The sequence below is a fragment of the Megascapheus bottae genome, chromosome 16 (assembly GCF_031878675.1).
Source record: "Megascapheus bottae isolate mThoBot1 chromosome 16, mThoBot2.hap1, whole genome shotgun sequence".
Classification (NCBI taxonomy): domain Eukaryota; kingdom Metazoa; phylum Chordata; class Mammalia; order Rodentia; family Geomyidae; genus Megascapheus; species Megascapheus bottae.
In genome coordinates, this window is record NC_143524.1 from 20,159,369 (window position 1) to 20,179,126 (window position 19,758).

At 44.0% G+C, this 19,758-nt stretch overlaps 1 protein-coding gene across 1 annotated transcript in view; it reads left to right on the forward strand.

Moving 5' to 3' along the window:
* Positions 1 to 6,901: 6,901 nt before the first annotated feature.
* Slc1a2 (solute carrier family 1 member 2) overlaps positions 6,902 to 19,758 on the forward strand; it is a 111,153-nt gene continuing 98,296 nt past the window's right edge. The window contains exon 1 of the mRNA XM_090347883.1: positions 6,902 to 7,054. Within this exon, the coding sequence (XP_090204009.1) occupies positions 7,038 to 7,054 (17 nt within the window). The 5' untranslated portion in view covers positions 6,902 to 7,037. The remainder of the gene's footprint in view (positions 7,055 to 19,758) is intronic.

Sequence of the window (19,758 nt, forward strand, 5' to 3'; positions counted from 1 at the left end):
TTGTCCCTAGAAAGGTTGAAATGAGAATGACAGGCTGAGATCTACATGACATGGAGCCTCTCCATTATCTCCTCTTCCCTTTCATCACCACTAGGTGAAGATAGTGAATTCCAGCTCTTTCAGGATTCATCAGGCCGTAAGCATAACAATTGAATGTGTTGAACCTTCTTCCCTTCTCTGCTTAATGAGATGGCTTATGCCTAGCAAGATTATATTTAGAACAAGTTCTCTGCCTGAACTGAGATTTCCACGACATCACATCTCTTTTCTCATCAGTTGAGAGAGTGGGGGTAAAAATAGAACTCCCTTACTTTTCTTTTGCTAATGTGTTAACACAAAAAGAGTGAATGAACTTGCCTTGTGTCTTAAATCTTCCAACATCCATGAGATGAATGATATTCTCATTTCTTATGCAGCAACTGGAGCTAACAGGGCCACCAGCTGCTTCAGTTCTGGCTACCCCATGTTGCTGAGTCCAAAGCCTTACCTTGGATCCTTTGAATGACAAAAGGGGAGCAGTCAGGACTTGACGTTAAAAAAGCTACCACGTGTCTGAAATAGTACAAATATGTTGTGACATTGTCATTCTCAAGGATGCCTAGCATATGAAATGACTTATTGTAGGTCATCCAAACTGAGAAGAGAGAATGATGAGCTATACTGAATCTCACTGCTCTACATATGGTTTGAAATTAGGTTGGCCTAATTCTGAGGACCGTACTATGATGTCTTTGTCTACCTGAACATTCTTCATAGATAATGATTTGATGCTACCATTATGACAGGCTTCCTTCTGCTCCTCATTCCAAAACCCTCCTGTTTCTTTTTTAATTTAGTTTTATGCAAGCCAGTTTCTCTCTTGCATGCTCTCGCTTCCACAGCCAATGCTGTCAGAGAATGGTATCCTCTAAAATAGGAGCCCAGAATTCAATAATTTTCATTCATGCTTTGAATCATCCTAAAAAATAGTTCACATTTAAAAAAATTAGCATACTTATATTAATTGCATAGAAAGAATCCTAAAGTTCAACTTTGGTTTTAGTATTTTGTAGGAAACAATTGGTATCTAGTCTTATAGCCTTAGAGATTGGGTCCAAGTTTTAAAGATAAATCCAGACACACAGCTCATAATTCAATTATTTTAGAAGGTCAGATCACAAGCACAAATGTGTCCACACTATGTGTCATGGCCCCTGATATCTACCTTCATGATACGATCAATGTTTGAAGATGGAAGAATTATTTTCCTATTTTACAGAAGAAGTTGAGGGCTGATGTGCCCTCTATTGTCACATGTGACTTGACAGCGAGGCTTTCTTTCCCAGATAACTTGTATGAAATCTAGAAAAGGACAGTTCTAGACTTTGAAAGGAACCATGAACATGGGTATCTCATGTGTAAGCTGCTAGTAGGCGTTTTCTCATTAATATGTTCTGGAGAGCATTGATCATCAGAAAGAATAAGGCAGAGGAAACAGAAATTGCATTGGCCAGGGCAGAGGGAGAGTCAGATTTGTATTTCTCACACATTACAGACAACATCCCTTTGAAGGGGGGAACTTTAGGGTCACTCGGCTGCTCTTTTGTTCTCTAGATCATCTTCTTCTGATAAACTTTGAACCCTGAAACATTTCTACTCTGTAGTCATGGCCTGATTCAGTAGCCTTTTATGGGGAAATAGTGCAGGATAATGTTTTTCTTCCTTTTTGGTATTTCTATGCCCTCTTCCCAAATGTGGAATGTAATAACTAGCTTTAAGAAAGCAGGAGAAGTAGGACAGGGGCTGATTCTTCAGAAGGCACAGGGCAGATGAGATAGTATCCATCATTTCTTTAGTCCATCTAAGCTCCTATAGTACATTGAGAATTACGGAATTCAAGAATGGAACTTGGTGAGTTCTTCCACGGTAGAAATATACTCTTTTCTGACCCCCAGCAAGTTGTTTACCCAGGTACTTCTCTTCTGGAACACCCAGTACAAGAGAGGTGTCTCCCTAGGTTATCGACATAACCTGTCCTAATACAGAAGACATTGTTGTCACTACTAATTGTATAGCAGATATGTCACAAGCTCTGTCCTACAGAAGGATAACCTGCATCAAAACCCAGCCTCATTTATTGGCCCTGGAGATCTACGTTCTACCTTCCTCCTGCTGTGTTTTCCAACAAAGGGATCTTAAAAGACCCTCTCTCCAAAGGCACTCCCCCCTAAGCTCCCAGATGGTTTCTGCCAATAAAAAGCTTTGATGGGGAAAGAGGAGCTGGAGAGAAGTGAGGGCTGGAAGCATTTGCCTTTATGTTCCCTGTTAGCAGCCTTCTCTCTACAGAATTCTCCTCTAGGTTCCAACAGTTGGTAACTTTCCTTCCAGCTCACAATAGATAATGATGGTCCACTGTTACCAGCCCTGAGAGTGTGAGCTAGCCCTTTGTGTTTCCCCTCATTCTTCTTGTATCCTTTCTACAGTCCTCTTCACTAAATTCACCACAATTTTCACTACCTCTCCTAAGTAGGACCCTGGTGAACACAGCTGACATCAGTATGACTTTAAGAACTCCTTCCCCTCTCTTGGCCTCAGTTCTACAGAGGATCGCTTTAAGAACCAAAGAAGGCTATACACATAATAAGTACTCAAATAAGTACTCAATACTTCCTAAGATATGTCATAATATCATTTACACTGACATCACTGTAATATCACTTACAATGATACTATGACTACTGTGAAATTGCTCAAACATTCCCTTAATTGCACTCTAGTATGTTCCTTTATATATATATATATATATATATTTTTATTGTTAGTATGTTCCTTTTTATAGCTTGGTTAGGTTTTAAGTCAACATTCAGTAAAGCAAAAAAGAAAAAAATAATTTCTTTATAGTCAGAATTCCTTTTGACTATTTCCTTATGTTACTTGCCCCAGTTGAGTACAGTTGATTTTTTGGTCTTCCATCCAATAGAGTGTTTTGTATTCATGCTGACACTGAAGAATGCATGAGCTAAAATTAAAGGAAAAATCAGTGCAGACATCAGATCATCCTTCTCTTCTGCTTTTGCTACCCAGTATGTCATTCCTAGAGGATAAGAAATGTATTCCTGCTAGCCTGTAGGATTAAGCTTTATCCATTTCTTGTAGCCAAGGCTCTGTCCACTTAATGGATGGCTGAGACAAATGAAGTCTGCTGTGAGGACTAGAAGAGACATCTTCAGGTGGGGAGACTGGATTCTCAAGTGAACTTGGTGGTGAATTAAACTGGGTACATGTTCTAGTACTCACGTGTCCTGAGGGCTCTTTACTGAGTACTTACGATGTACCAGACTGTAGCTAAGCATTTCCCATATATTATCCCATTCAGTCATCTTCAGGTGGTTGTTGTTCCCTTCTCCTCAAGGCGATGGGGTCTGGTACACAGTAGGAGCAGTGCTTCAGACTCTGTGAGCTGGGACTTGTTCAGCATTATGTAATACCTCTCCTCCACATCCTTTGTGCATATCATAAGACAGCTCTATGATTCCATGGCTTCTTTCATTCATTCTCTAAAACATATGGAAGAATTGGTCTGTTTTGGAAGACAAGAGGGTCAGCTTTACATCTCATCTTCCTTCCTTTTCTCTTTCCAAAGGTTACACACTGACTTGCTCCAGTTGTTTCTCAGGGCCCATTTTCTGGATCGTTCTACCTCTTAATGAACCACCTCTATCTAGTCCAGTAGGTCCTGAATCTAGCTGCACAGCATAGTGACCTGGGGAATTTACAAAAAATGATCTATCTCAGCCATGTACCCAACTCTGGACGGTCTGAGCATTGCTATTTTCACAAAAGCTCCACCAGTATTCTTAATGGGCAGCCAATGCTGGAAATCATTGTTCCAGCTTGCTTTAAGAATGAATTTGGTGTGAGTCTTGGCAGGAGCTCTCCAGGGGTGAAAAATGAGAGCTAGTTTCTCCTTAATCAGAATTATCTGTGGCATCTTCTACTCGATTTAATAAATCTGGTCCCCCAGGGCAGCTGAATGCTAATGTCTCTTCAGTGTAGAAGGTGATGTCAGGGAATTTTTAGAGGAAGCAAGTCAGGAGGGATGGCTTCTATCTAATCTCACATGCTTGATGGTTCACCTGACTCCTTAAGTCATAAGTATGAAACTGGTAATCAATTAGGTGTTAAAAAAAATTGGAAACAACTCCATCATCTGTCTTTTTACTGTCCTTTTACTCACTCCCTGCTTCTGTGCCATCAGGCCTGCTGTGGGGGGCAGTGAGAGGTAGTGACAGGACCCGTCAGCCCTCCCTGGTGGCTGCAGAGGGATTATGATGTAGTACTTCATTCAGGCTGGATTTAAAGGGGAAGCTGGTGACAGAGGGATGCTACTGGGCCATTGGTATCTCAGCCTGCAGAGAGATTCTCATGGCTTTGTTTGCTAGCTGCTGCCTCAGCAGAAAATGAAGGAAAATCCCTATGTGATGAAGAGAGAAAGGCTGTGTAAGTGACAACTCAGGAGACAAAGTCACATACATGTATACAGGCTCAAGAAGAAGCAGTATCAAGAAAAATATCAAGCATCAGTTTTTCATCCACAAAATATTTTTCAAAAGCACACCGACTAGTTTAAACAATAGCTAAAAGTATCTCTTTTTTGAGACTTACTCTAAATTAGATGATACAGATCTGGTCAACTTAATCCAACACACAGGATTGTGGGGAGAAGCAGGGAGTTCAGACTCTGATTTGGGGTAAAGAGGTGAAGGAAAGAAGGTGAGCAAAGATATTTATCTGTGCAAGTAGTAGGGCATAACTTTAGGGCCAAGGCACTGTCCTTTTGCTCTTTTGCACAAGGCTGACACTCTACCATTGAGCTATGGCTCCATTCCTGGCTTTCTACTTGCTAATTGGAAGTAAAAAGTCTCTCAGATTTGTCTGCTCATCTGGTGTTGAACAGTGATGGTCAGATCTTGGCCTTGTAAGTGACTAGGATTTCAGGCAGGAGCCAATGACACGGGTTTCTTTTACTTATTTCCTTCATCTCTCTATTCATCCTGGGCTATTTTGTTTCAGAAACATCCTCCAAGGAGCCTTACACTTAATTGAATCGTTTTGGAAGTTTGCTGAGTGCTAGGATCTTGACTGAGAGCTTCTCCTGTCATCCACAATTTATTTAGTTATCTTCTCAGAACGTAAAGAACTCCTGAAAAAAGAAGACTGGGGAGACCATCGAACCGCGTGGGGGGGGGGGTTAAGCCATGGAGGAACCCAGATGTCCCAAGGGACAAGTTCATGGCTGATGGACACGGCAAATCTCTTTCTCACAAGAGCTGGTTTTAATTCTCACCATGGTTCTGCTTATTTAGGGTCCCCATCATCCAGCCAGTGAAAGTGAGGTGCTTTGTGTTTTGTTTTCCTTTTGGGGGGATGGGGGATAGAGACTCACAGGGTCAGAAGAGGGCGGTGGAGCTGCCCCAGTGTCTTTCGCATCCATCTCAGAGATAATAAAAGCTGCACGCGTCTGGTCATTATTGTGCAAAGCTGGTCAGGAGGCGTGGACCCTCTCTTGCACCAGCCCATCTGTCCGTCTCTGTGCACCGCCCCCGGGATTCAAAACCTGTGGGTGAGCTGACGGGGTGGGAGAAGGGGGGGTGGCTATAGAAGCTGGTCCCCAGCCTCTGGTCTCTTCGTGCCTTCCCAGCTTGTTTCTCACTCCAGTCTCCTCCCCAGGGCAGACCTCTCTTGGTCAAAACAACAACAACAACATAAACAAAAACCGAGGACGGCCTCTACTGCACCCCTCTCGCCGCCCTTAGGGAGCTGCATTAATATTAATCTCGATGAATAATTGAAGGCTGGAGATTTGTTCCAGGCCCCCGGGGGGGGAGGCAGGGCTGAGGGCGCACAGCTGGGCCATTATAGTTCGCCCCCCCCCCACCCCGCAGACCTGTGTATGTGTGCGTGGGCCCCGGGGTTCTTGAGAAAGCAAAGGGGTGGGTGTGCCCGCTGGTGAGCGCGAGTCGGAGCAGGTGCACCAGGGGAGTGAGAGACAGCACGGGGATTTGACCAACGATTGGGGACGGTGGGGACGGCCCGGGTCTCAGCGCTGTCGTCGGGCAGCCGGGTGACCCGGGGCCACGCGGGCTAGCAAGGAAACAATAGCGACTCCTCAGATCCTGGGGTTTCTGCCACGGGGCTGTCCAAAACCTTCCCGGACTACCGGGCAGGCAGGGACGCGTTTCTTATTTGCGTTTATTGATGGCGAGCGGCTGAGGGGCGGGGGAAGGGGAGAGGGACGGCGGCGGGGGGGGGGGGACTCCATCTGGAGATGGGGGTGGGTGGGTGCTGGGGGGGGCGCGGTGGCTAAAGGAGTGGCCCGAGGCTGCGGCGCGGGTGATGTCAGCTCTAGACGAAAATAGAGAGGGATCGCCTGCAAATCCCCAGCTCCGGCGGGGCTAAACCTTGCCATCTCTCCCCGGCCGGCGCCGAGCCAGCGCGCCACGGCCTCCGCCGCCCCCCCCCCGGGCGCGCACACACCCGCACACGCGCGCGCGCACACTCCCCTGCACTCGCACTCCCAGCTTCTCCCCCCACGCGCACCCCAATCCCCGTCCACCCCCCCCCTCCCGCTCTCCGCGCTCACCACTCACCGCGCCCGCCTCGCAGCAGCCAGGCGCAGGTGGCGGCGGGGGCGCGTGGTTGGCGGGGTGTGCGCGCCGTGGCGGCCCCGGGGACGGCGCTCTTTCGGGGGAAAGGGGGGGAGGAACGCGCCGGAGCCCAGCGCCACCGGCGACCCGCGTTGGGGGAGCGCGGGACAGACACGCGCGGCGGCGCCCGAGGGCTGCGACGTGGATTAGCGCTCGCTGGAGCCTCGTGCGCCCGCTGAGGCGCTAAAGGGCTTACCCGGGAAAGGGGGGGGGGGTGGAAGGGCGGAGAGAGAGAGAGGCTCCCCCTTAAATACCGCTCCCCCGCCACACTCCAGCTCACCCCGGCTCCAGCTGCCTCCCTCGCTCGCCGCTGCGGGACGGAGCCGAAGAGGAGGGGGGCGTTCCCACACCATGGCTACGGCGGAAGGGTGAGAGGGGCTCTTCTCGGCACCCCCACCCTCACCTCCCCTGGCGGGGGAGGGAGGTGGGGGTGGGGTGGGGAAAGCGGGGGTCGCTCGCGGGTTGGTGACCCCTCCCCTTCCTCCCGGATGGGGTCCGGGAGGTGTGGGCGCGGGGCCGGGGTAGCGAGACGATGGTTTGATGGGGAAGGGGGTTTGATCTTATTTTTTGGGGGGGGTGTGGGAGTTTGCCCGTTCCACGCAAGTCCCCAGGCACAGGGGGTTTGTTTTGAGCCACAAGTCGGAGGGGGAGGATGTGAACAAGTGTGGGGAGAAAATCCTCTTGCGGTTACTTGGGAGAATTAAACACAAGGAGGGATTGCTTAGCCGAGGTGGTGGGAGCAGACCCGGCCTGGGGAAGCGGAGGTGGAGACCTTGCGGGGGTGGGTGGGGGGTGGGGGTGAATTATCCTGGGCGGGGGGGGGGGGCAGGAGCGCAGTGCGCAGCCTTAAACGGCGGGTTCGAGGTCTGCCCGGAGGGGCAGGGTCCACTCTCTTTGCTCTTTGCCCCTGGGTGGTGGAATGTCCCTGGGTTGGAAATGGAAGAGATTTGGGTGCTTCCCCGTAAGAGGCGGGAAATCCTGATCGTTGGAGGGGGCAACCTCCTTAGGGACTAGCTTGGATTTCTCTTGTTCAGATCCCCTTTTGCTACAGTGAGTATGGGGGGGGCATGTCTCAGTGAGAAATAAGGACAACTGCTTGTTGTTTTCGTTTTTATTTTCTGAGAGACACAGAACTGAAAGGGAGCAAACAAAACAAAACAAGAAACTCCATTGAACACTAACTACACAGATAAAGGGTTCCGGCCTGTGTCTCCCAGGAAACACCAGGCTGACCAGAACCTGAGTAAGGTGCTGCCTGGGGTCCTCAGTGCTTGGATTAATTCACAAATGGCTCCTGGCCTCCTGCAGGAGATCACTGGGACCCATGCCACCTGAAAAGCAAGTATCCGGAGTTCCCCTGGGCTCAAGTGGAGACTCTTGGTGTTCCTACTTTCCAGAGCTCCTGTAATAATTTTAATTCTCTGGCCAACTCCACAGGCTTGTTTTTTTAGAGGGGAATGAGTCTCTAAGCAGGAGGGAAGAACGAATGTCCAAAAACCTGATCCCTAGACTCCAGTCTCCAACAAAGGCAAACTGAAGCTGTCTGTCTGTGTCCAGGGGAAAGAACCCATCCTTGTTCAGTCTTCTGGTGTCCTTCCAAAGGAGTCTGGCAGCTTACCATAGCATGGAACTTCTTCCTTCTTTTCTGCCCTAATAGTTCAGCGGTTGTGGGTCTCTTTGGTGGCTGCTACTTCCCAAGGTGCTCTAGAAGGACACCTGTCTGTATACAGGAAGGTGGCATCTTGTGGTAAAACAGATCTCTAGAATCGCATTTCAAGAGCCCAATTTGGCTCAACACCAGTGCCTGCCCGTGTTTAATTTACAAGGCTTTCATACTAGGAGAGAAATAAAGGCATTTCTGGCTGCCTTCAAAGTCCTTCTAGACTCATCCCTGCTTGTGAAGGCTGTATTGGAAGACATCCTATAAAGAAGGTGGATGGTGTTAGTCTCCCAAGTCCTGCATCCCCCATTGAAATGGGGAGTGGTGAAGACAACAACCAAACCACCAAACCCCCAAACCCGGTGTGTTTATGTGACCTTTGTCCTACAAAGGCTGAATGATTTGATATTAAATATAGAGCAGAAGTGATTTTTCAGTATTTTTTAAAAAAACCTCAATGAATAACATCTTTGTGCATCGTTTATGGGCAAGAAAAGACTGACATGAGGAAATCGTAATTTAGAGATTAAAAATTCCCTTAAAAACAGGAAAGTTTGGAAAACAAGAATAGAAAGATCCATAATCCATTACTTAAGAAAAGTAGTTGATCAGCCCCTCCTTTTCCCCAGCTTTTGACTGAGTCCCTGGGTAGGTTCTCTGGGAAAGAAAAGAAACATAGGGAATCAAAGTCTGGGACTGGCTTTTTTAAAAAAAAAAAATAAGTTTAGGGCAAGGCTTAGATTACTAAATTGTTCGTGTGAGTTGGTGGGACTCTTTTGCCTCTTTGGTTTCTTTGGTTAATGGACCTTGAAAAGGAAGAATCCCCAGCAGATCTCCTTTATTAGCCCTTGCCCTTGGGCTAGCTAATATTTATGGAATGATACAGCTAGCATCAACAACATGTTGATTAGCAAGCTCTGAAGAATTATTAGAAGCGATAGTGACATCTTGCATGTGTTTACCACACCACTTTCAAAAGTCACTGTGTACATCGTCACATTTGACTCTTCCAAAAACTATGCAATTGGAAATACAGTTGAAATAGACTTTAAGAACAAAGCTGTATAGAATATAATACTGTTTTTTCCAGGCAGATTCTAGGACTTGACAAAGGTCTAGGATTATTTTCTGGAAATGCCAGTTATTGTTGAAGCGTGTGCTAGACATGGCTGATAGAGATTACTGTTAAACTCTCAAATCTTGGGTATACTAACTCTGAAAGTTGTATTTTAGATTTTTTTTTTTACCTTATGTACTTGCTCTTGGCCTTTCACAGAGCATGCTCAACACTGGTTATTTGAAATTTCTGACTATTTGGGGTTATCAGCATATGACTTCTGTTGGCAACAGTCACTCTTAGGTAATTTCCAGGTACTAAGAAGTAGTTTCCTACAAAGCAAGATCTAATTTGATTGTCAAACTTAAAATTTTTTTTTCTGAGTTCCTTGTCATAGCTAGAGTTACTAAGATGGCTTTTAGGTCCCAGGCCCAAATTCTAAAGAGAATATAAGTAGTTGGTGACTAACAAGAGTGGTCTTGATTATTGACTGGGTCACAGTGGAGCAGCCAGAGATGGTTAAGTCACAACATATCTCACAGACTCCAGGCAGTCAGTTTTCTGATCAGCTACCAGGAGCCAAAGAATCAACACAAGCCAGTCATGAGAACTTGGATTTCAGTTTGACTTAGAGAAAGCAAATGAAAAAAAAAAATGTTGCCAAAGAAAAGAAAACCCTAGCAAGGGAGACCTTCTGAATTTATTTCAAAGTCAACCAAAACACAACATACCAATTTCCTTCTCCCTCCTCCCCAGAGGAACAGGGGTGAAGCCAGCTGAAGGAGGAGCAGCAGACTTATTGAGGGGTAAGCAGAAGGCATGGGGTTTCGAGGTTAGCAAGGCTTGTATATTGTGTGTCTAGGGCTTTGCTAGAAATTCACTTCTTATTTCAAGAATATAGGAATTATCCTCCTTAGGTAAAATGAGTATTATTAGAGGCATGAGAAAGCCACTTCATTGTTGACACAGACAGTCGCTTGTGGGCAATTGAAAGCTGATTTCTCATGGAATAATTTCTAAACCTAAATGAGACTTGTGAAATGGAAACACCAGGTTATTAAAATCAGAAAGACCCGTCTGCACAGCAGTCTCAATACTCTCTTCTTTTCTTCTTTTATGCAACACAATTAGGTTTCTTTTCTTCTGGCTTTCAGGGACATTATCAGACAAGACAGAGGCCTGAAGAGATGATGTTTTGGCTGTAAAATGAAGTGATATGTAGCAGCTAAGTGTGTGGTTTCTAGGTTAGTGTGCCATAGATCCTACAGTTCCAGAAGTGCAAGGCTTTTTCTTTTCCTTTTCACACTGGGTAACTTAATGCAGATGGATTGCAGGGAAATTTCCCTCCCTTCTTTCCTGCCCACAATGCCCAAATGATGGTTTCCCTCTGCTTCCTTAGGAAGGCAAATGAAATTGTTTTCTGTACTGAATTGTTTTCCCCATTAGACTGCCTTACCTCTTGGAATAAATTGAATCTCCTCTTCATTTCAATCGCCTGCTATAATTATTCTAACATAATAAAAATATGGAGAACTTAAAAAAAAATCCCCTGGCAGTGATAGAGGCATGCTCTCAAGGTAATCAGTTTTGTGTTTTGAGAACTTGTCCTCACAGTCTGAAAAGAACTAACAAAGCCAGGCCATCACCTGGCTTCTCATTTTCTTTGCTTCTGGGTTCTTGACAGTTTGGGGGAAGGTAGGATGCTTCAGAAAAAAAAAGGTTTTTGGGTTTTTTTTAATCCATATAATGACAAATGACTATGAGCTAGCTCTCACCCCCTTCTGCCCGCCCCTCACTCCACAGTATTCCAAGCGCCAAGTCCTTGGAATGAATTAATTAAGTGTTTAAAAATATCTCACGGCACCATCTCCACGTGCCCCATCATTGATTAGAGGCAGATGGGCTGCTTATTTGTTAGAATAGCGAAAAACTGACATCTTGTGCGAAGCCTGTTTGTTTGGCTTCAAATAACAGTAGAAAAGACAATGGGCCAGCCACTGTTAACAAAGGCTGAGGATAGATTCTTCAGCCTTTAAAGAGAACGGCTCTTTTACTTTGTGCTTTGTATGGTTTCTCAGTCCTGTTCAGGTTTGCTTATTTTTCTTATTTATTTACTTCATGTCTCACCGGATAATAGGTAGGATTCCCCTGCTTAATTGTCCAATGTGGGTTTAGGCAGTCTTACCAGCTGCTTTGGATTAGAGACCCAGTGAGCAAGGGCTGACCTTTGGAAATGGGATGAAGGGAAGGAACTCCATTTTGGCAGCTGGACTTGATCTGTGTCTGGCCCTGTCCCTTCTAGGATGGATGACAGCAAACGTTAAAGACATTGAATTAAGTCCTTGGGGGACAAAGATGGAGACATTGTGTTCATGCTCCCATGTCTATTAAAAGCTTCATTTAAATTGCAGAGACTACTTCCTTCTGCTACATTCGGTCAGGAGGGCCATCTGTCACTTGCTGTTCCTAATCCAGCCTAGGACTTTCCTACATGTGTTCTCCACATCCATGGTTCCCAGCCACTCCGCTTTCAGGAAGACACTGCTGGTGACAAAGCTGTAATCTATAGCATGTTCTACCACTGAGCTTTGCGATTTGAATAATGCTGAACACAGTGTCCTGAAGGCCTGAGGACTGTATGTGGCCCATGGGTGTATTGTTTTCTGGATCCTGGAGGAATTTTAAAGTGTTCAAATTATCCCCCTACCTTAGAAATGTTTTACCTTCAAAAGAAATTCTGATTCCAGCTTCTCATAAGAATCAGGAAATGTAGCCAGGTGCTGGGTAGCTCACACGTAGCTATTCAGGAAGCTGAGATCTGAAGATCATGATTCAAAGCCAATCAGGGCAGGAAACAGGAAAGTGTGAGAGACTCTCTTATCTCTAATCAAAAGAGCCAGGAGTAGAGCTGTGGTTCAAGTGGTAGACCACTAGCCTTGAGCAAAAATATCTCAGGGACTAAGTCCAAGCCCCAGGCCTGGCAGGCACACACACACACACACACACAACATACACCCCCCAAATCAGGAGATCAGCTGGGTGTCTGTGGCTCATATCTGTAGTCCTAGCTCCTCAAAAGGCTGAGATCTGAAGATCATGGTTCAAAGCAAGCCCAGGGAAGACAAATCTGTGACACTTTTATCTTGTACTGTACTACAAAATGATACACCAGGGGTGATTATTGGTCCAGTTTTGCAGATAAAAGAACCGAGACACATAATCATTAAATTTTTGAACAGTTCACGGCCAAAACTCTGGGCTCCCAGCTACAACAAACATTTCCCTAACCAGTAATCACAACTTTAAGTCTACGTTTTTACCTGGTGTCAGAGCATGTGCCTTCCAGTTTGAGCACAGTCTCTTCATGTTATTTTAGTCACTTTACTCATGTTAAGTACTCATCTCTCCCTTCCACTCCTACCCCAGGTCAGCAGTGAGCCTGTGAGCTTTCATTCCATCTTCCCAGGGTCAACTGTTGCTTAATCATTTTGGATTAGAAGACTTTAAAACAAAAAAAAACAAAACTCATGTTGAGGGCCAGGAGTTTGGCCTAGTAGCAGAGTGCTTGCTTAGCATGCACAAAGACTTAGGTTCGACTCCTCAATACCACATACATAAAAAATAGCTGGAAGTGGTGTTGAGGCTCAAGTGGTAGAGCTCTGACCTTGAGAAAGTCCAAGGTCAGTGCTCGGGCCCTGAGCTTAAGCCCAGTACTGGCAAAAAAAAAAATGTTGATAGAATATAAGGTGATTCAAACAATTGTGTGTGTGTGTGTGTGTGTGTGTGTGTATCTGTGTGTGTCTATGTCTCTGTGTGTCATGAACTCAAGACATTGCATGCTTCCCTGGCTTTTATTTGCCCAAAGCAAACAGGCTCACACTTGTAATCCTAGCTACTCAGGAGGCTGAGATCTGAGGATTGCAGTTCAAAGCCAGCTAGGATGAAAAAACAACAGTCCCTATCAGATTTTTAACTCCAAGTAACTACTCAAAAACTGCAAGTGGTGCTATGGCTCAAAGCCTTGAGCACAAAGAAGCTCAGGGATAGTGTGCAGGCTCTGAATTCAAGTCCCACAACCAACGGGGGCGTGTAGGGGAAAGCTGGCATTTTACTTCTCTATCCACACCTCCACTTCTGCTGGTTAATTGGAGATGAATCTCAGATTTGTCTGCCTAGGCTGGCTTCAAATGGGTGTGAGCCACCTGCCCTTGGCTTCAACTTTTCTATTTAGCCCTTAACCATTTCTTACTATTTGCATTAACTTTTCCCTAGGTTACTCTTGATATAATCTTTCTGTGCTTCCTTATGGTAAAGTAGCTAATAGCATTGTCTCCTGTGGATGCAGTGGCTCTGAAACAGCCCAAGCTGATCTTGGGGACATTGATTCTTGGATATGTGCGTTTAGTTGTGAATGTACCTAAGGTATTTAGCCGCCCCTAGAATTTATTGTGTGTTTTGAAGAATAGACGATTTTCTGAATAATCAACTGGGGGCAGTAAAGGCTCAGCATGCTGTCTGTCCTGCCTTGGTGATCTGACTTCCTTTGGGAGCCCTTCAGTCCTCAGGAAAACTTGTCTCATAGGATTTCATCCTCTTTTGGTTAAAAAGATTTTCTCCACCAATTGTAGAAATTGGTAATGATGAGGTAATCATCATTAGGTATATAGCTAAAATATACCTATCCGTCTGTCTATATCATCATTCACACACACACACACACACACACACACACAATTAGTGCCATCTATTTGAACTTATATATTAGTCTATATATCTTTTACTTTATTTGTGAATAAATTCCTAATGTGATGCTCATTTTACTGGACAAACTAGAACTTAGGGAAATTTTGATTTTTATGTTATTACTGGGTGCTTTGCCTTTTGTTATCTTATTGTATCATATTTCATGTTGTTCATATTTTGCAATTAGTCTCTATGTAAGCTGTCACAAACTCTCATTTTCTTCAAAAATGTTTTCTCTTTTTCTTCTCGGTGTTTTGATCTGAGAAAGCAATGTAACTAAGTGCCCATGAAAACAAGGGTCTGACAAATGTAAGAGGCATTGCATAGGAAGAAAAGAAATTAGTTTATCTTTGAATGGATATATGCCATTTAAAAGAAAATAAAACTAGGGGAATAAATTTAACAGAATGGTTGTCTCACCCAGTTTGTTGATCTTGAATCAGAGAATTTGGAATTCCACTGAAGCATCCTTCTCTATTATACCAGGGAAAACCAACAGTTACAGATAGGATGTTTTTTATTTGTCTTTCCTGAGATCTGGTAGTCAGCTTTACTGGAAAAGTGGATGAAAGCCAGCATAAACAAAGCACAACTGATAAACTTGTTTAGGGCCGAAATTAATTGCTCCCTCCTGACAACACTCCTTCTAGACCAGGTAGGGACTGCAGGTACCCACAGAATTTCAACTGCTACCTTCTATGTTTACATGCAACAAATGGTGTAGAGAAGGTGTCAAGCATGAATATTGGACTAATTTCTGTGGGTTAGAGAGTAATGGAATTACAGACAGAATCTATTTCCCACAAGTTTTTCTCCAGATTTCCAAATATCAGCAGATATTTGTGAAATCATCATGGAATTGTAACACTGACAGGATCATTGATTTTTAGATCACGAGTAATTGCTAACATTTCACAAAACAAAAGAAAACAATTACTCATTTGTCTGTTTGAAAGCTACACTCTGTATTCTTTTCATAGACCTTGATGCACTGAGTTTGGGACATTCTTGTGGGTGAAGCCCAAGAGATCAAGAGATAGACTTTGAGATGGAGATTCATGTGCACGAAGTGGATGCTTTCAGAACAAATCCCCGGACAGGAGAGAAGGAAGGGAGGAAGGTGGGCAGAGAGAGAGGGAGGGTTGAAACAGCCACAGCAAAGGCTGCAGATCACCTGTTGGGAGATTGGGAGCGAGTTTGGCATTTTCCTAATGAGTCCCAGCTGAGGAAAGGTGTGGGGTCTTGACACCATTCATCCAATGATGTAGTTGTGTTAGGATAGGGAGCACAGCTCTGAGAGTACACAGGGCAAAGTTTTGGAAAGAGATTCAGTCAAGAGCTATCTGTCACTTACCTTAGCAGCTAAGTCAATGAAATCTGCCAGTTTACTACAGCATCTGCCAGATGCACTGATTCAAATATTTGAGAGACAGCAGTATAACGAATGCAGCTGCCTTCAACTCAAATAGACAGGCCTCAACCAAGCTATCATGTATGGATAAAATTCCGTTAACGCCATGATGCTTATAGGATGCAAAATTTCATTTAGAAGAGTAAGTTTTAGAAATCTGTTGTTCAATCTAGGGGCAGGAGTTAATAGCAATGTATTGTACACTTGAAATTTATGAGAGTACACATGTCTGAAGGGTTCATATTACAAAATGCTAAGTGCGAAAAGTAATCAATATGTTAATTTGCTCCATTTAGCTATTCCACAGTATATACATATGTCAGAACATCATTGTTGGAAATTATATTTGCCAGTTATAAGCAGGTAAACAAATACACAAAGCTATAACATAAAAGGAAGGAATACTACGAAGCAAATGGAAGAGAAAATGGATCCCTGTGGACAAGAACAGTTTTAGCTGTGACTTACACAGCTGTGTGATCACACCTTACCAGCTTTGAGTATTAAAAATCCTTACGATCAGGATTTGGCCAGAGTTTGGCCTAGTGGTAGAGTGTTTGCCTAGCAAGCACAAAGACCCGTGTTCAATTCCTCGGTACTACATACATAGAAAAAAGCCAGAAGTGGTGCTATGGCTCAAGTGGTAGAGTTCTAGCCTTGAGAAAACCCAAAGACAGTGCTCAGGCCCTGAGCTCAAGGCCCAGGACTGGCAAAAAAAAAAAAACAAAAAAACTTATCACAGATAGATATGGTGCCTGTTTCTTCACAGCTGAAGGTAGATGATGGAAATCTTTTTGTGTATTCTTATCCTTTAGAGAGTAATTGATCCAGTAGAAGATGGTAATTTGAAATTTCCTCCTTAGAGAGGGAAATCCACCGATTTCTACCTGGAATGCTGAGCTCAATGGAAGGGACCAGAAGAAGAATAGAAAGATGAGAGTAGCTGCTGGGAGCCGAGTAACGCCATGTCTAATAACTTTCTGCTGAGAGGCAAGGCAACACGCAAGAGGCAAGAGGCAGGGCACAAGACTTGATTATCATTGGTTACAAATGTGTTATGGCTTTATCACTCTCTGCTGAGACCTAGAGTGAGGGTATATTAGCTGGAGGGACTTCTTGAATAGGGGGGTTGTTGTGCGTTAGAGATTCCTACCTTGATGAACCTCCCTGATGCATCTGATTGTCCTCTGGAGAAGGAGGGCTAGGTGCGCAGGAGGAGGGGGGTGTCAGTGAGTCCTCTTCTCACTTGGCTAGTCCTGGTTGGGGCGTGTTTTCCCTATCCCTCCTGCTGGTCGAGAGGGACCAGGGATGAAAGACCCTGACAAGTAGCTATTATCAAAACCTCTGGCCCTGACAGAGGCAGTGTGTCTATTTCTACTACTGATTATTTCCTGTGAAAAAAGTGAGAAATGAACTGGATGGACAGCTCTTTTCTGGAATATTGGCTTGAAAAGTCAGTCTCCACTTCCGGTTCCAAGTTCTTTAATTTTTAAAAATTATCTTTAAGTAGTTGTATAAAGGAGATGCTATTCAGAAAAGTAGTTTATGAATAAATACAGGATGTCTTGTTCAGTGTCACCCTTTTCAACATTCTCACCCCCACCTCTCAACCCACTCTTTCTATACACTGACATTTCTCAGCTCTGTTGTTCTGGAAATTATTCAGAAATTGTCGTAAGTGGCAGAGAATTTTTTTAAACATTATTCAAGCCTCTAGATGATATCTCTGTGGGTATTTATTTTCTTTCATTTTCTTATATCACTTTACTCTGCTTTCTGAGACCAGGACTCTGGGTTTTATTTGTGCAACTGAATTCATTTCTGAGCGTTCAAAGTTTTATTAAAAATTGCTTTTCTGCTGGGCACTGGTGGCTCAGACCTATTATCCTAGTTATTCAGGAGGGTGAGATCTGAGGATTGAGGTTTGAAGCTAGTCCAGGCAGGAAAGACTGTGAGACCCTTATCTCCAATTAACAACCAAAAAGCCAGACGTGGGGTTGTGGCTCAAGTGATTGCATGCTAACCTTTAAAAGGAAAATAAAGCTCAGGGACAGCACCTAGACCCTGAGTTCAAGCCGGGACTGGAACACACACATACAGATTAAAAAACCTGTAGCAGATACATATGGTATTTGGAGAGAGATATCACTGATTATACTCAATCTATGTTTAGAAAATACACTTTGTATAAAGTTTTGCTGTCCATTGTCAAAAAATACTGTTTTTGACCAAAAATTTAACTTTCGCCTTCCAGGCCACTATAATGCAAAGAAGATATGGCATCATTAATAACATAGGGGATAGCATAAAGAAGTAAATCTCATCTTCCACACTAGTTCTGTCCTAATTTTCTTCTGGAATTCTTCTTATCTTTTGTCTGTTTTTTGAAGTAAATTTCTATGTGCATATAAACATCCTAATGATAATATGCAAACCAAATGTCCATGTAGACTATTGTAAAAGTTGTTCACTTAACACTCCAGGCATATTCTAGGCATATAAGCATGCGATATATGCATATATATTTACTACAAACCATATATTTAATACAACACCTAAAACATATACTATAGTATTTGATAATGGTCTACTCTATGGCTATATAATAAATGGCAGGACCAATCCTCAAGTGATGGACATTTAAGTGATCTGAGTCTATATTTATAACAAAGAATGGAATATGAATTGGACATGGGATGAGGCAAGAGCACTGAGACCCTAGATAGAAGACATTAGTGGTAATTTAAGTGGGAGATAATGGCCTGAATGAGAGGCTAAAAATGATTTAGCATCACCGGATTGCAGAGATATTGGAAGGACTGAGTGACTAAATGTAGGGATGAATTGGAGGCAGAACATAAAGCCATCACCTTTTGGGTTTCTGACTTAGCAAATAAAGGATGGGGTGAGTGCAGAAAAGAAATTCAGAAGGGAAATGGCATGCTTAAAAAAGCAGACAACAGATTTGATTCAGCAATCTGGGTTGAAGGTTTTTGTTTGCTTCTTGTTTTGTTTGGTTTTGTTGGTTGTGGGGCTTGAATTCAGGGCCTAGGCACTGTCTCAAAGCTCTACTACCACTTTTAGCCACAGCTTCACTTCCAGTTTTTAGGTGGTTAATTGAAGAGTCTCATGGACTTTCCTGCTTAGGCTGGCTTTGAACCATGATCTTCTGATCTGAGCCTCCTGAGTAGCTAGGATTACAGACATGGATGACTAGTACTTCGTTAGATTCAAGTTTTTGTACAAATGGGATATCAGGTAGAGATGCATGCTTGAGAGGCTGGGGTCTTCACAGGGTAGCATTTATAGTAACAGAAACGAATGAACTCAGCCAGACAGATCATGAAGTCAGAGGAAAAACTGAGCTAAGGAAAGATTCATCTACAAAGATAGGCAAAGAGAAGTGATTCAGGCTGTGCAGGGTGCTGAGAAGAGGGAAAGTCAGGGCACTGCAGGTATCTTGAGGTGCTTAACAGAACCATGCACTCCAGAGGCATGGAAGAATGGGCATGCTGCAAAGTGGGTATTGGCTCAGTCAAGTTCAAGGCCTTTGTCAGTAAAGTGACAAGTTCAATTTCTGTAACGGAAGTAGGCTGGGAGTAAATGAATGTAATCTTTTAAGTCTGGTATTCACAGGGTGGGAACAGGAAGTTAGATATAGGTCAGGGCAGAATTATACTTGGTTCCTTAGTTTTAGGATGTGTGGTTCAGCTTGTTCATTTTCTACGGGAAAAGCTTCATTAGTGAAGGTGGTTGAGGACTTGAATATTGCTGGGGAAGATGCTGAAGGGGGAGAGAATCGGCAGTGGAGGTCATTCATTGCTTGCTGTTGGCTATCCCTGCAAGAGGAAGGAAGGGCAGGCCAAACCTTCCTCAAGTCCTCCTGTTTGCCTAATCACATGGTGTTAGGAAGGACAACTCATACTAGAAAGGGAGGTGAAATTCACCTGCCTGGATTGACAGATCCACCCAGCAAATCCTCATCATGTGAGGGATGGCAGATGGGACAGCTAGCGCATCTTACTTCTGCAACCTCATCAGTCAGCCAGAGTTGAAAAGAGCTTGATAATAGATCGCAGTTGTCTCCTAGCTTTCACTTCTACAAGTTTTCCTAGGTCTCCCTGGTTGAATTCTTTCTCTTCCTCTTCCTTGATCTTTCTCATTATAACCCTGTGCTATTGTGTAATTTCTTGTAGTCCAC